We start from the raw sequence: 13,452 nt of genomic DNA on the forward strand, positions 1-13,452 counted from the left end.
TAGACCGCAAAACCTGAAAAACCCTCCTGACCTGCTGGACATGAGAGTCCCAGTCATCCGAAAAAATCAAAATATCATCCAGATACACAATCATAAATTTATCCAAATAATCACGGAAAATGTCATGCATAAAGGACTGAAAGACTGAAGGGGCATTTGAAAGACCAAAAGGCATCACCAAATACTCAAAGTGGCCCTCGGGTGTATTAAATGCGGTTTTCCACTCATCCCCCTGCTTAATTCGCACCAAATTATACGCCCCACGAACAGGGCCGGCGTCAGCGGACGGCAGGGTCGGGCAGATGCCGGGGCCCCCTGACTTCTGGGGGCCCCCCTAGGATCCGACGGCAATTTTTTTTTATTTTTTTTTTCTTACTTGGGACTGGCCGCCGACTCGCCGATCCAGAGACAGAGGGGACGGAGGAGACGGAGTCCCCGCTGAAAGCCCCGCCCACAGGGGTGGGATTCAGGCTGAATCTTAGTTGCTGTGTGGTCGCTGGGGAGCTGTCACACAGACAGCTCTCTCCAGCGACCAAGCGACTTCGGCATCGCTGAAACTGTCTTCAGCGATGCCGAAGTCCCCATGTAAAAAAAAAAAAAACACTACATACGCACCTTCTGTCGTCCTTCATGTCCCTCGGCGCTTGCCGCACTGACTGTGTCTCAGCACCGGCCGGCCGTAACAGCGGTGCCCAGCGGTGAACCGCTGTTACTGCAGGTTCACCGCTGGGCTCTGCTTTACGGCCGGACGGCGCTGAGACAGTCAGTACGGCAAGCTCCAGGGGACGTGACGGGCAACAGACGGTGAGTATGTAGTGCAGGGCCGGCGTCAGCGGACGGCAGGGTCGGGCAGATGCCGGGGCCCCCTGACTTCTGGGGGCCCCCCTAGGATCCGACGGCAATTTTTTTTTATTTTTTTTTTCTTACTTGGGACTGGCCGCCGACTCGCCGATCCAGAGACAGAGGGGACGGAGGAGACGGAGTCCCCGCTGAAAGCCCCGCCCACAGGGGTGGGATTCAGGCTGAATCTTAGTTGCTGTGTGGTCGCTGGGGAGCTGTCACACAGACAGCTCTCTCCAGCGACCAAGCGACTTCGGCATCGCTGAAACTGTCTTCAGCGATGCCGAAGTCCCCATGTAAAAAAAAAAAAAACACTACATACGCACCTTCTGTCGTCCTTCATGTCCCTCGGCGCTTGCCGCACTGACTGTGTCTCAGCACCGGCCGGCCGTAACAGCGGTGCCCAGCGGTGAACCGCTGTTACTGCAGGTTCACCGCTGGGCTCTGCTTTACGGCCGGACGGCGCTGAGACAGTCAGTACGGCAAGCTCCAGGGGACGTGACGGGCAACAGACGGTGAGTATGTAGTGTTTTTTTTTTTTTACTTTTAGGAGGGGGCAGAACGCTGGACACAGGAGGGGGCAGAACGCTGGACACAGGAGGGGGCAGAACGCTGGACACAGGAGGGGGCAGAACGCTGGACACAGGAGGGGGCAGAACGCTGGACACAGGAGGGGGCAGAACGCTGGACACAGGAGGGGGCAGAACGCTGGACACAGGAGGGGGCAGAACGCTGGACACAGGAGGGGGCAGAACGCTGGACACAGGAGGGGGCAGAACGCTGGACACAGGAGGGGGCAGAACGCTGGACACAGGAGGGGGCAGAGCGCTGGACACAGGAGGGGGCAGAGCGCTGGACACAGGGGGGGCAGAACGCTGGACACAGGAGGGGGCAGAACGCTGGACACAGGAGGGGGCAGAACGCTGGACACAGGAGGGGGCAGAACGCTGGACACAGGAGGGGGCAGAACGCTGGACACAGGAGGGGGCAGAACGCTGGACACAGGAGGGGGCAGAACGCTGGACACAGGAGGGGGCAGAACGCTGGACACAGGAGGGGGCAGAGCGCTGGACACAGGAGGGGGCAGAACGCTGGACACAGGAGGGGGCAGAGCGCTGGACACAGGAGGGGGCAGAACGCTGGACACAGGAGGGGGCAGAACGCTGGACACAGGAGGGGGCAGAGCGCTGGACACAGGAGGGGGCAGAACGCTGGACACAGGAGGGGGCAGAACGCTGGACACAGGAGGGGGCAGAACGCTGGACACAGGAGGGGGCAGAGCGCTGGACACAGGAGGGGGCAGAACGCTGGACACAGGAGGGGGCAGAACGCTGGACACAGGAGGGGGCAGAACGCTGGACACAGGAGGGGGCAGAGCGCTGGACACAGGAGGGGGCAGAACGCTGGACACAGGAGGGGGCAGAGCGCTGGACACAGGAGGGGGCAGAGCGCTGGACACAGGAGGGGGCAGAACGCTGGACACAGGAGGGGGCAGAACGCTGGACACAGGAGGGGGCAGAACGCTGGACACAGGAGGGGGCAGAACGCTGGACACAGGAGGGGGCAGAACGCTGGACACAGGAGGGGGCAGAACGCTGGACACAGGGGGGGCAGAACGCTGGACACGGGGGGGCAGAGCGCTGGACACAGGAGGGGGCAGAACGCTGGACACAGGAGGGGGCAGAACGCTGGACACAGGAGGGGGCAGAACGCTGGACACAGGAGGGGGCAGAGCGCTGGACACAGGAGGGGGCAGAACGCTGGACACAGGAGGGGGCAGAACGCTGGACACAGGAGGGGGCAGAACGCTGGACACAGGAGGGGGCAGAGCGCTGGACACAGGAGGGGGCAGAACGCTGGACACAGGAGGGGGCAGAGCGCTGGACACAGGAGGGGGCAGAACGCTGGACACAGGAGGGGGCAGAACGCTGGACACAGGAGGGGGCAGAGCGCTGGACACAGGAGGGGGCAGAACGCTGGACACAGGAGGGGGCAGAACGCTGGACACAGGAGGGGGCAGAACGCTGGACACAGGAGGGGGCAGAGCGCTGGACACAGGAGGGGGCAGAACGCTGGACACAGGAGGGGGCAGAACGCTGGACACAGGAGGGGGCAGAACGCTGGACACAGGAGGGGGCAGAGCGCTGGACACAGGAGGGGGCAGAACGCTGGACACAGGAGGGGGCAGAGCGCTGGACACAGGAGGGGGCAGAGCGCTGGACACAGGAGGGGGCAGAACGCTGGACACAGGAGGGGGCAGAACGCTGGACACAGGAGGGGGCAGAACGCTGGACACAGGAGGGGGCAGAACGCTGGACACAGGAGGGGGCAGAACGCTGGACACAGGAGGGGGCAGAACGCTGGACACAGGGGGGGCAGAACGCTGGACACGGGGGGGCAGAGCGCTGGACACAGGAGGGGGCAGAACGCTGGACACAGGAGGGGGCAGAACGCTGGACACAGGAGGGGGCAGAACGCTGGACACAGGAGGGGGCAGAGCGCTGGACACAGGAGGGGGCAGAACGCTGGACACAGGAGGGGGCAGAACGCTGGACACAGGAGGGGGCAGAGCGCTGGACACAGGAGGGGGCAGAACGCTGGACACAGGAGGGGGCAGAACGCTGGACACAGGAGGGGGCAGAACGCTGGACACAGGAGGGGGCAGAACGCTGGACACAGGAGGGGGCAGAGCGCTGGACACAGGAGGGGGCAGAACGCTGGACACAGGAGGGGGCAGAACGCTGGACACAGGAGGGGGCAGAGCGCTGGACACAGGAGGGGGCAGAACGCTGGACACAGGAGGGGGCAGAACGCTGGACACAGGAGGGGGCAGAACGCTGGACACAGGAGGGGGCAGAACGCTGGACACAGGAGGGGGCAGAACGCTGGACACAGGAGGGGGCAGAACGCTGGACACAGGAGGGGGCAGAACGCTGGACACAGGAGGGGGCAGAACGCTGGACACAGGAGGGGGCAGAACGCTGGACACAGGAGGGGGCAGAACGCTGGACACAGGAGGGGGCAGAGCGCTGGACACAGGAGGGGGCAGAGCGCTGGACACAGGAGGGGGCAGAGCGCTGGACACAGGAGGGGGCAGAGCGCTGGACACAGGAGGGGGCAGAGCGCTGGACACGGGGGCAGAAAGCTGGACACGGGGGCAGAAAGGAGAAACGGCATGATTGGAGACAAGGGGCAGGATGACAGACATGGCGGCATGACTGGAGACACTGGGGCATGACTGGAGACACTGGGGCAGGAATGGAAACAGATGGGGCAGAATTGAGACACAGGGGGCATGATTGCAGAAATGGGGGCCTGATTGGAGACGGGGCAGAATGGTGATACGGGCATGATTGGAGACACTGGAGGCAGGATTGGAGACAGATGGGGCAGGATCATGGGGCAGGATGGATACGATGGAGACAGATGGGGCAGGATGGGGAGATCATATGGTGCAGAAAGGATACTCATGAGGGCAGGATGGGAGAACATATGGCTGACGCCAGGAATGAGACACACGGGGGCCAGGATGGGGAATATTATTACCATAGGGACTAATTAAGGGATATTATTACTGCAGTGATGTATTTATTTTTTGAGGACACTGTTTTAAATGAGGGGGCGGTCCTGTTACTGTGTAGAGTGACACTATGTCGCCTCTTTTTCTTTATGCGGTGTAATGTAGAAGTTCGGAAAAATTAAGTAATGTGTTCTACAAGCGGAGCGCGAGATAACTGTGTTATTTCCTGCAGAGACGAGTCCTGGCTGGAAGACATGATGGCGGTCTGTGCTGGATGAAAGATGAAGGACTTAACCTAGAGACGTCACTGGTAAGTCAGTGTTACCTATACACTGACACTATACACTGTATACTATATACAGAGCTCCTGTGTATAATCTCACTAGTGATCACTGTATTACCTCTACACAGACACTGCATACTAAGTACAGATCTCCTGTGTATAATGGCACTGATGGTGATAGTGTGGTGCTTTTTTTTTATTACTGATCAGAATTGTAGTATTCAGTCACTATGTGGTGGTAATATGTGGTCTGGACATGGTGTTGCGGTATTTGTCCCTTGTATGTGATATTATTCGATCACTGTGGTGGTAATATGTCATCTGGTCATGGTGTAGCGGTATTTGTTCTTTGTATGTGATATTATTCGATCACTGTGGTGGTAATATGTCATCTGGTCATGGTGTAGCGGTATTTGTTCTTATTATGTGATATTATTGGTCATTTTAAAAATTGAAAAATAAATAAAAATATACCTAAATTGTATTGCATATTTTAACAAATATTTAATAGGTTACAGCAGAGTAGGGCCTCACCAAAAGAGTCTACCGTGTTATGGTGGCGGCTTACAAAATCTTTTGGCCAAAACAAAAGCTGCCGGCTAGATGTGTGATCTGGTGATGGGAACGGTTAGGGTATGTGTCCACGTTAAGTAAACGCTGCGTGTTTGACGCTGCGTGGGGCCACAGCGTCAAACACGCAGCGTCCAGATGTTCCAGCATAGTGAAGGGGATTTTATGAAATCCCGTCTCCGCTATGCGTGGTAACACGCACCCGGCGGCCCTGCGACTCCGGACATGTGGCGCTTCTTTTAAGATCGCAGCATGTCCGTGTTCCTTGCGGCAGTCTTTGAATGTCTTTTACAAAAAAGTCAAAAAAGTCTTTTACAACTTACAGAGAAGCAAATTTATCAAAAGTTTCCCTGATATATTGCACTTTCTCTATTTTGCACTAGTGTTTTTATAAAGTTTACATAGTTTTTTTCTAAATAAAATATTTGGGTCTCTGTGGTCCCTGCTGTTTTACTGTCGCCACATGATTTGCTCCACAAGGGGGCCCACTGAGGTTCTGTCGCCCAAGGGCCCATGAAAACCTGGAGCCGGCCCTGCCCACGAAGATCTATCTTAGAGAACCACTTGGCCCCCTTTATGCGAGCAAACAAATCAGTCAGCAGTGGCAACGGATATTGATATTTAACCGTGATTTTATTCAAAAGCCGATAATCAATGCACGGCCTCAAAGAGCCATCTTTCTTAGCCACAAAGAAAAAACCGGCTCCTAAGGGAGATGACGAAGGACGAATATGTCCCTTTTCCAAGGACTCCTTTATATATTCTCGCATAGCAGCATGTTCAGGCACAGACAGATTAAATAAACGACCCTTAGGGTATTTACTACCCGGAATCAAATCTATGGCACAATCGCACTCCCGGTGCGGAGGTAATGAACCAAGCTTAGGTTCTTCAAAAACGTCACGATATTCAGTCAAGAATTCAGGAATCTCAGAGGGAATAGATGATAAAATGGAAACCACAGGTACGTCCCCATGCGTCCCCTTACATCCCCAGCTTAACACAGACATAGCTTTCCAGTCAAGGACTGGGTTATGAGATTGCAGCCATGGCAATCCAAGCACCAACACATCATGTAGGTTATACAGCACAAGAAAGCGAATAATCTCCTGGTGATCCGGATTAATCCGCATAGTTACTTGTGTCCAGTATTGTGGTTTATTGCTAGCCAATGGGGTGGAGTCAATCCCCTTCAGGGGTATAGGAGTTTCAAGAGGCTCCAAATCATACCCACAGCGTTTGGCAAAGGACCAATCCATAAGACTCAAAGCGGCGCCAGAGTCGACATAGGCATCCGCGGTAATAGATGATAAAGAACAAATCAGGGTCACAGATAGAATAAACTTAGACTGTAAAGTGCCAATTGAAACAGACTTATCAAGCTTCTTAGTACGCTTAGAGCATGCTGATATAACATGAGTTGAATCACCGCAATAGAAGCACAACCCATTTTTTCGTCTAAAATTCTGCCGTTCACTTCTGGACAGAATTCTATCACATTGCATATTCTCTGGCATCTTCTCAGTAGACACCGCCAAATGGTGCACAGGTTTGCGCTCCCGCAGGCGCCTATCGATCTGGATAGCCATTGTCATGGACTCATTAAGACCCGCAGGCACAGGGAACCCCACCATAACATCCTTAATGGCATCAGAGAGACCCTCTCTGAAATTCGCCGCCAGGGCGCACTCATTCCACTGAGTAAGCACAGCCCATTTACGGAATTTCTGGCAGTATATTTCAGCTTCGTCTTGCCCCTGAGATAGGGACATCAAGGCCTTTTCCGCCTGAAGTTCTAACTGAGGTTCCTCATAAAGCAACCCCAAGGCCAGAAAAAAACGCATCCACATTGAGCAACGCAGGATCCCCTGGAGCCAATGCAAAAGCCCAATCCTGAGGGTCGCCCCGGAGCAAAGAAATCACAATCCTGACCTGCTGAGCAGGATCTCCAGCAGAGCGAGATTTCAGGGACAAAAACAACTTGCAATTATTTTTGAAATTTTGAAAGCAAGATCTATTCCCCGAGAAAAATTCAGGCAAAGGAATTCTAGGTTCAGATATAGGAACATGAACAACAAAATCTTGTAAGTTTTGAACTTTCGTGGTGAGATTATTCAAACCTGCAGCTAAACTCTGAATATCCATTTTAAACAGGTGAACACAGAGCCATTCCAGGATTAGAAGGAGAGAGAGAGAGAAAGGCTGCAATATAGGCAGACTTGCAAGAGATTCAATTACAAGCACACTCCGAACTGAGAAAAAAAAAAAAAAAATCTTCAGCAGACTTCTCTTTTCTCTCCTTTCTCTGTCAATTAATTTAACCCTTTTAGGCCGGTCAAACTGTTATGGTTCTCAATGGCAAGAGAACATAGCCCAGCAAACATACGAACTAGCTCTTGGAAGGATGGAAACTAAACTGACCATGAACTAAACCTGCCGCACAACTAACAGTAGCCGGGTAGCGTAGCCTGCGTTTTATCCCTAGACGCCCAGCGCCGGCCGGAGGACTAACTAATCCTGGCAGAGGAAAATATAGTCCTGGCTCACCTCTAGAGAAATTTCCCCGAAAGGCAGACAGAGGCCCCCACAAATATTGGCGGTGATTTTAGATGAAATGACAAACGTAGTATGAAAATAGGTTTAGCAAAATTGAGGTCCGCTTACTAGATAGCAGGAAGACAGAAAGGGCACTTTCATGGTCAGCTGAAAACCCTATCAAAATACCATCCTGAAATTACTTTAAGACTCTAGTATTAACTCATAACATCAGAGTGGCAATTTCAGATCACAAGAGCTTTCCAGACACAGAAACGAAACTACAGCTGTGAACTGGAACAAAATGCAAAAACAAACAAGGACTAAGTCCAACTTAGCTGGGAGTTGTCTAGCAGCAGGAACATGCACAGAAAGGCTTCTGATTACAATGTTGACCGGCATGGAAGTGACAGAGGAGCAAGGCTAAATAGCGACTCCCACCTCCTGATGGAAACAGGTGAACAGAGAGGATGATGCACACCAGTTCAATTCCACCAGTGGCCACCGGGGGAGCCCAAAATCCAATTTCACAACAGTGACCATTCTTGACTGGCCCAGCCAAAGCCCTGACCTAAACCCAATGAGCATCTCTGGAGACCTGAAAATGGCGTCCACCAGCGTTCACCATCCAACCTGACAGAACTGGAGAGGATCTGCAAGGAAGAATGGCCGAGGATCCCCAAATCCAGGGGTGAAAAACTTGTTGCATCATTCCCAAGAAGACTCATGGCTGTACTAGCTCAAAAGGGGCTTCTCCTCAACACTGAGCAAAGGGTCTGAATACTTACGACCATGTGATATTTCAGGTTTTTTTTAAATTAAATTTGTAAAAATTACTACATTTGTTTTTTTTTTCAGTGAAGATGGGGTGCAGAGTGTACATTAATGAGAAAAAAAATAACTTTTTTTAATTTACCAAATGGCTGCAATGAAACAAAGAGTAAAGGTCAGTGTTGATCCAACTGCCAACCGTGCCAGCAGGAAGTCTCTATTGAGGAATCTCAGATCCACCACCGATCCGTTCCGCCATCATTGTTCATGTATTTTTTATTTTTCAGTCGACATCACCGTATAAAGGAAAATCCGCAATTGCTTTTTCTATTTAGTTTAATATTTATACACATCACCGTGCAGTAAAAAATAATAACTTAATTCTGTGGATTAGTTCGATTTCGGCGATGCCAAATTTATTTAGTTTATATTCTGTTTTACCTCTTTAAAATAATAAAAAAAATTTTTTTTATAAACATCGGCTTGTGTCGCCATATAGTGACACATATTTATTTTTTTCATCACCTTTGTTTTCGTGAGACGAGCTGCGGTTATTTTCCTGTTTGTTAGATGCAGCTTTTTCATGGCTTGTTTATTATGTGTTTTGGGGGCCAAGTGACCGCAAAACAGCAACTCTGACAGTTTGTTATGGAGTTCACGCTGTACGCCATGGATAACGCGATATTTTAATAGTTTGGACCGTTATGTGTTATGACCTGGTGGTTAGGAGCACCCGAAGTGACCTGATGGTTAAAACAGAAAACCTGGGACAAGCTCTGAGGAAGTGGTAACTCTACTGACCGCAATCCCTAATCCTATCACACACACTAGAAATAGCCGTGGAGCGTACCTAACTCTCCCTAGACGCCTTTTCACAGCCTAAGAGCTAACTACCCCTAAAGATAGAAATAGCAGCCTACCTTGCCTCAGAGAAATTCCCCAAAGTAAAGGTAGCCCCCCACAAATATTAACTGTGAGTTAAGAGGGAAGTGACAAACACAGGAATGAAACAGATTTTAGCAAAGGAGGCCGAATCTTCTCTAGAAAGACAGAGGATAGGAAAGGGAACTATGCGGTCAGTATAAAAAACTACAAAAAGACCTCCACACCGACTCACGGTGTAGAGGTGCAGCTCTGCACCCCCAGAGCTTCCAGCTAGCAAGGAAATATCATAATAGCAGGCTGGACTGAAACATAGCATGTACTGAAAAATATATTCAAAAAAACAATGAACAGCAAATGACTAGCAAGGACTTTGCTTCTGCTGGAGTAGTCAGGTCATCTGAGAATTCCAAGAGAGATCTGAACCAGTACTGAGACATTGACAGCTGGCATGAACTAACGACCTGGGCAGAGTTAAATAGGGAAGTCAGCAGCAGCAATAAACGAGGGCAGCTGAGAAAGCCAACCTCAAAGATCAGCAGTTCCACTCAAAGCCACCAGAGGGTGTCCAAGGACAGAACTCACCAAAGTACTATTCACGACCACAGGAGGGAGCCCGAGAACGGAATTCACAACAGTACCCCCCCCCTTGAGGAGGGGTCACCGAACCCTCACCAGAGCCCCCAGGCCGATCAGGACGAGCCAAATGAAAGGCACGAACCAAATCGGCAGCATGGACATCGGAGGCAACAACCCAGGAATTATCCTCCTGACCATAGCCCTTCCATTTAACCAGGTACTGAAGCTTCCGTCTCGAAATACGAGAATCTAAAATCTTCTCCACCACATACTCCAACTCCCCCTCAACCAACACCGGAGCAGGAGGATCAACGGAAGGAACCATAGGCGCCACATATCTCCGCAACAACGACCTATGGAACACATTATGGATGGCAAAAGAAGCTGGAAGGGCCAAACGAAACGACACAGGATTGATAATTTCAGAAATCTTATAAGGACCAATGAAACGAGGCTTGAACTTAGGAGAAGAAACCTTCATAGGAACAAAACGAGAAGACAACCAAACCAAATCCCCAACACGAAGTCGGGGACCAACACAGCGACGGCGGTTAGCAAAACGTTGCGCCTTCTCCTGAGACAACGTCAAATTGTCCACCACGTGAGTCCAAATTTGTTGCAACCTGTCCACCACAGAATCCACACCAGGACAGTCAGAAGGCTAAACCTGCCCTGAAGAAAAACGAGGATGAAAACCAGAATTACAAAAAAAAGGCGAAACCAAAGTAGCAGAACTAGCCCGATTATTAAGGGCGAACTCGGCCAATGGCAAGAAGGTCACCCAATCATCCTGATCAGCAGAAACAAAGCATCTCAGATAGGTTTCCAAGGTCTGATTGGTTTGTTCGGTTTGGCCATTTGTCTGAGGATGGAACGCTGAAGAAAAAGACAAATCAATGCCCATCTTAGCACAAAAGGACCGCCAAAACCTAGAAACAAATTGGGAACCTCTGTCCGACACAATGTTCTCCGGAATGCCATGCAGACGAACCACATGCTGAAAAAATAATGGAACCAAATCAGAGGAGGAAGGCAATTTAGGCAAGGGTACCAAATGGACCATCTTAGAAAACCGATCACAAACCACCCAGATGACAGACATCCTTTGAGAGACAGGAAGATCAGAAATAAAATCCATGGAAATATGTGTCCAGGCCTCTTCGGGACAGGCAAAGGCAAAAGCAACCCACTGGCACGAGAACAGCAAGGTTTGGCCCGAGCACAAGTCCCACAGGACTGCACAAAAGAACGCACATCCCGTGACAAGGAAGGCCACCAAAAGGACCTGGCAACCAAATCTCTGGTACCAAAAATCCCAGGATGACCAGCCAACACTGAACAATGAACCTCAGAAATAACCCTACTAGTCCATCTATCAGGGACAAACAGTTTCTCCACTGGGCAGCGGTCAGGTCTATCAGCCTGAAACTCCTGCAGCACCCGCCGCAAATCAGGGGAGATGGCAGACAGAATCACCCCCTCTTTAAGAATACCAGCCGGCTCAGTGACTCCCGGAGAATCAGGCAAAAAACTCCTAGAAAGGGCATCAGCCTTCACATTCTTAGATCCCGGAAGGTATGAGACCACAAAATCGAAACGGGAGAAAAACAGTGACCATCGAGCCTGTCTAAGGTTCAACCGCTTGGCGGACTCGAGGTAAGTCAGATTCTTGTGATCAGTCAGGACCACCATGCGATGTTTGGCTCCCTCAAGCCAATGTCGCCACTCCTCAAATGCCCACTTCATAGCCAACAACTCCCGATTGCCGACATCATAATTACGCTCGGCAGGCGAAAACTTTCTAGAAAAGAAAGCACACGGCTTCATCAAGGAGCCATCAGAACTTCTCTGAGACAAAACAGCCCCTGCCCCAATCTCAGAAGCATCAACCTCGACCTGAAAAGGGAGCAAAACATCTGGCTGACGCAACACAGGGGCCGAAGTAAAATGACGTTTAAGCTCCTGAAAGGCCTCAACGGCCGCAGGGGACCAATTCACCACATCAGCGCCTTTCTTCGTCAAATCAGTCAAAGGCTTAACCACACTAGAAAAATTAGCGATGAAGCGACGGTAAAAATTAGCAAAGCCCAGGAACTTCTGAAGACTCTTCACAGATGTAGGTTGAGTCCAATCATAAATGGCCTGACCTTTAACAGGATCCATCTCGATAGTAGAGGGGGAAAAAATGAAGCCCAAAAAGGAAACCTTCTGAACTCCAAAGAGGCATTTAGAGCCCTTTACAAACAACGCATTAGTACGAAGGACCTGGAACACCATCCTGACCTGCCTTACATGAGACTCCCAATCATCTGAAAAGACCAAAATATCATCCAAATATACGATCATGAACCTATCCAGATACTTCCGGAAGATGTCGTGCATAAAGGACTGAAACACAGATGGAGCATTAGAAAGCCCGAATGGCATCACCAGGTACTCAAAATGGCCCTCGGGCGTATTAAATGCTGTTTTCCATTCATCGCCCTGTTTAATACGCACAAGATTATACGCCCCTCGAAGGTCAATCTTGGTAAACCAACTAGCCCCCTTAATCTGAGCAAACAAATCAGACAACAGAGGCAAAGGGTACTGAAATTTGACCGTGATTTTATTGAGAAGGCGGTAATCTATACAGGGTCTCAGAGAGCCATCCTTCTTGGCCACAAAAAAGAACCCTGCTCCCAACGGCGATGAAGACGGGCGAATATGCCCTTTCTCCAAGGACTCCTTTACATAACTCCGCATAGCGGCATGTTCTGGCACAGATAAATTGAACAGTCGGCCCTTAGGGAACTTACTACCAGGAATCAAATTAATAGCGCAATCACAGTCCCTATGAGGAGGTAGGGCACTGGACTTGGGCTCATCAAATACATCCTGGTAATCCGACAAAAACTCAGGGACTTCAGAAGGAGTGGAAGAAGAAATTGACATCAAAGGAACATCACCATGTATCCCTTGACAACCCCAACTAGACACAGACATTGATTTCCAATCCAGTACTGGATTATGAACCTGTAACCATGGCAAACCCAACACGACAACATCATGCAAATTATGCAACACCAAAAAGCGAATATTTTCCTGATGTGCGGGAGCCATGTACATGGTCAGCTGAGTCCAGTACTGAGGTTTATTCTTGGCCAATGGCGTAGCATCAATCCCCCTTAATTGAATAGGACTCTGCAAAGGCTCCAAGGAAAAACCACAGCGCCTGGCAAACTCCAAGTCCATCAAGTTCAGGGCAGCACCCGAATCCACAAATGCCATAACAGAGTAGGACGACAGTGAGCAAACCAGAGTAACAGATAAGAGAAATTTAGGCTGCAAAGTACTAATGGTGACAGACCTAGCGAACCTCTTAGTGCGCTTAGGACAATCAGAGATAGCATGAGAGGAGTCACCACAGTAAAAACACAGCCCATTCTGACGTCTGTGTTCTTGCCGTTCAGCTCTGGTTAAAGTCCTATCA

At 50.6% G+C, this 13,452-nt stretch overlaps 1 protein-coding gene across 6 annotated transcripts in view; it reads left to right on the plus strand.

Moving 5' to 3' along the window:
* Positions 1 to 13,452, plus strand: part of SPI1 (Spi-1 proto-oncogene) — a 64,515-nt gene that overhangs the window by 34,207 nt on the left and 16,856 nt on the right. For 2 of the 6 annotated variants that reach the window (XM_077286758.1, XM_077286754.1), the window contains exons 1-2: positions 814 to 1,355; positions 4,593 to 4,670. The exons of the other annotated variants lie outside the window; for them this stretch is intronic. In XM_077286758.1, the coding sequence (XP_077142873.1) occupies positions 4,635 to 4,670 (36 nt within the window). In that variant the 5' untranslated portion in view covers positions 814 to 1,355; positions 4,593 to 4,634. Of the gene's footprint in view, positions 1 to 813; positions 1,356 to 4,592; positions 4,671 to 13,452 lie in introns of those variants that run through there. 6 annotated transcript variants of the gene reach the window in all.

The sequence above is a fragment of the Ranitomeya variabilis genome, chromosome 2 (genome assembly GCF_051348905.1).
Source record: "Ranitomeya variabilis isolate aRanVar5 chromosome 2, aRanVar5.hap1, whole genome shotgun sequence".
In the NCBI taxonomy this organism is placed as follows: Eukaryota; Metazoa; Chordata; class Amphibia; order Anura; family Dendrobatidae; genus Ranitomeya; species Ranitomeya variabilis.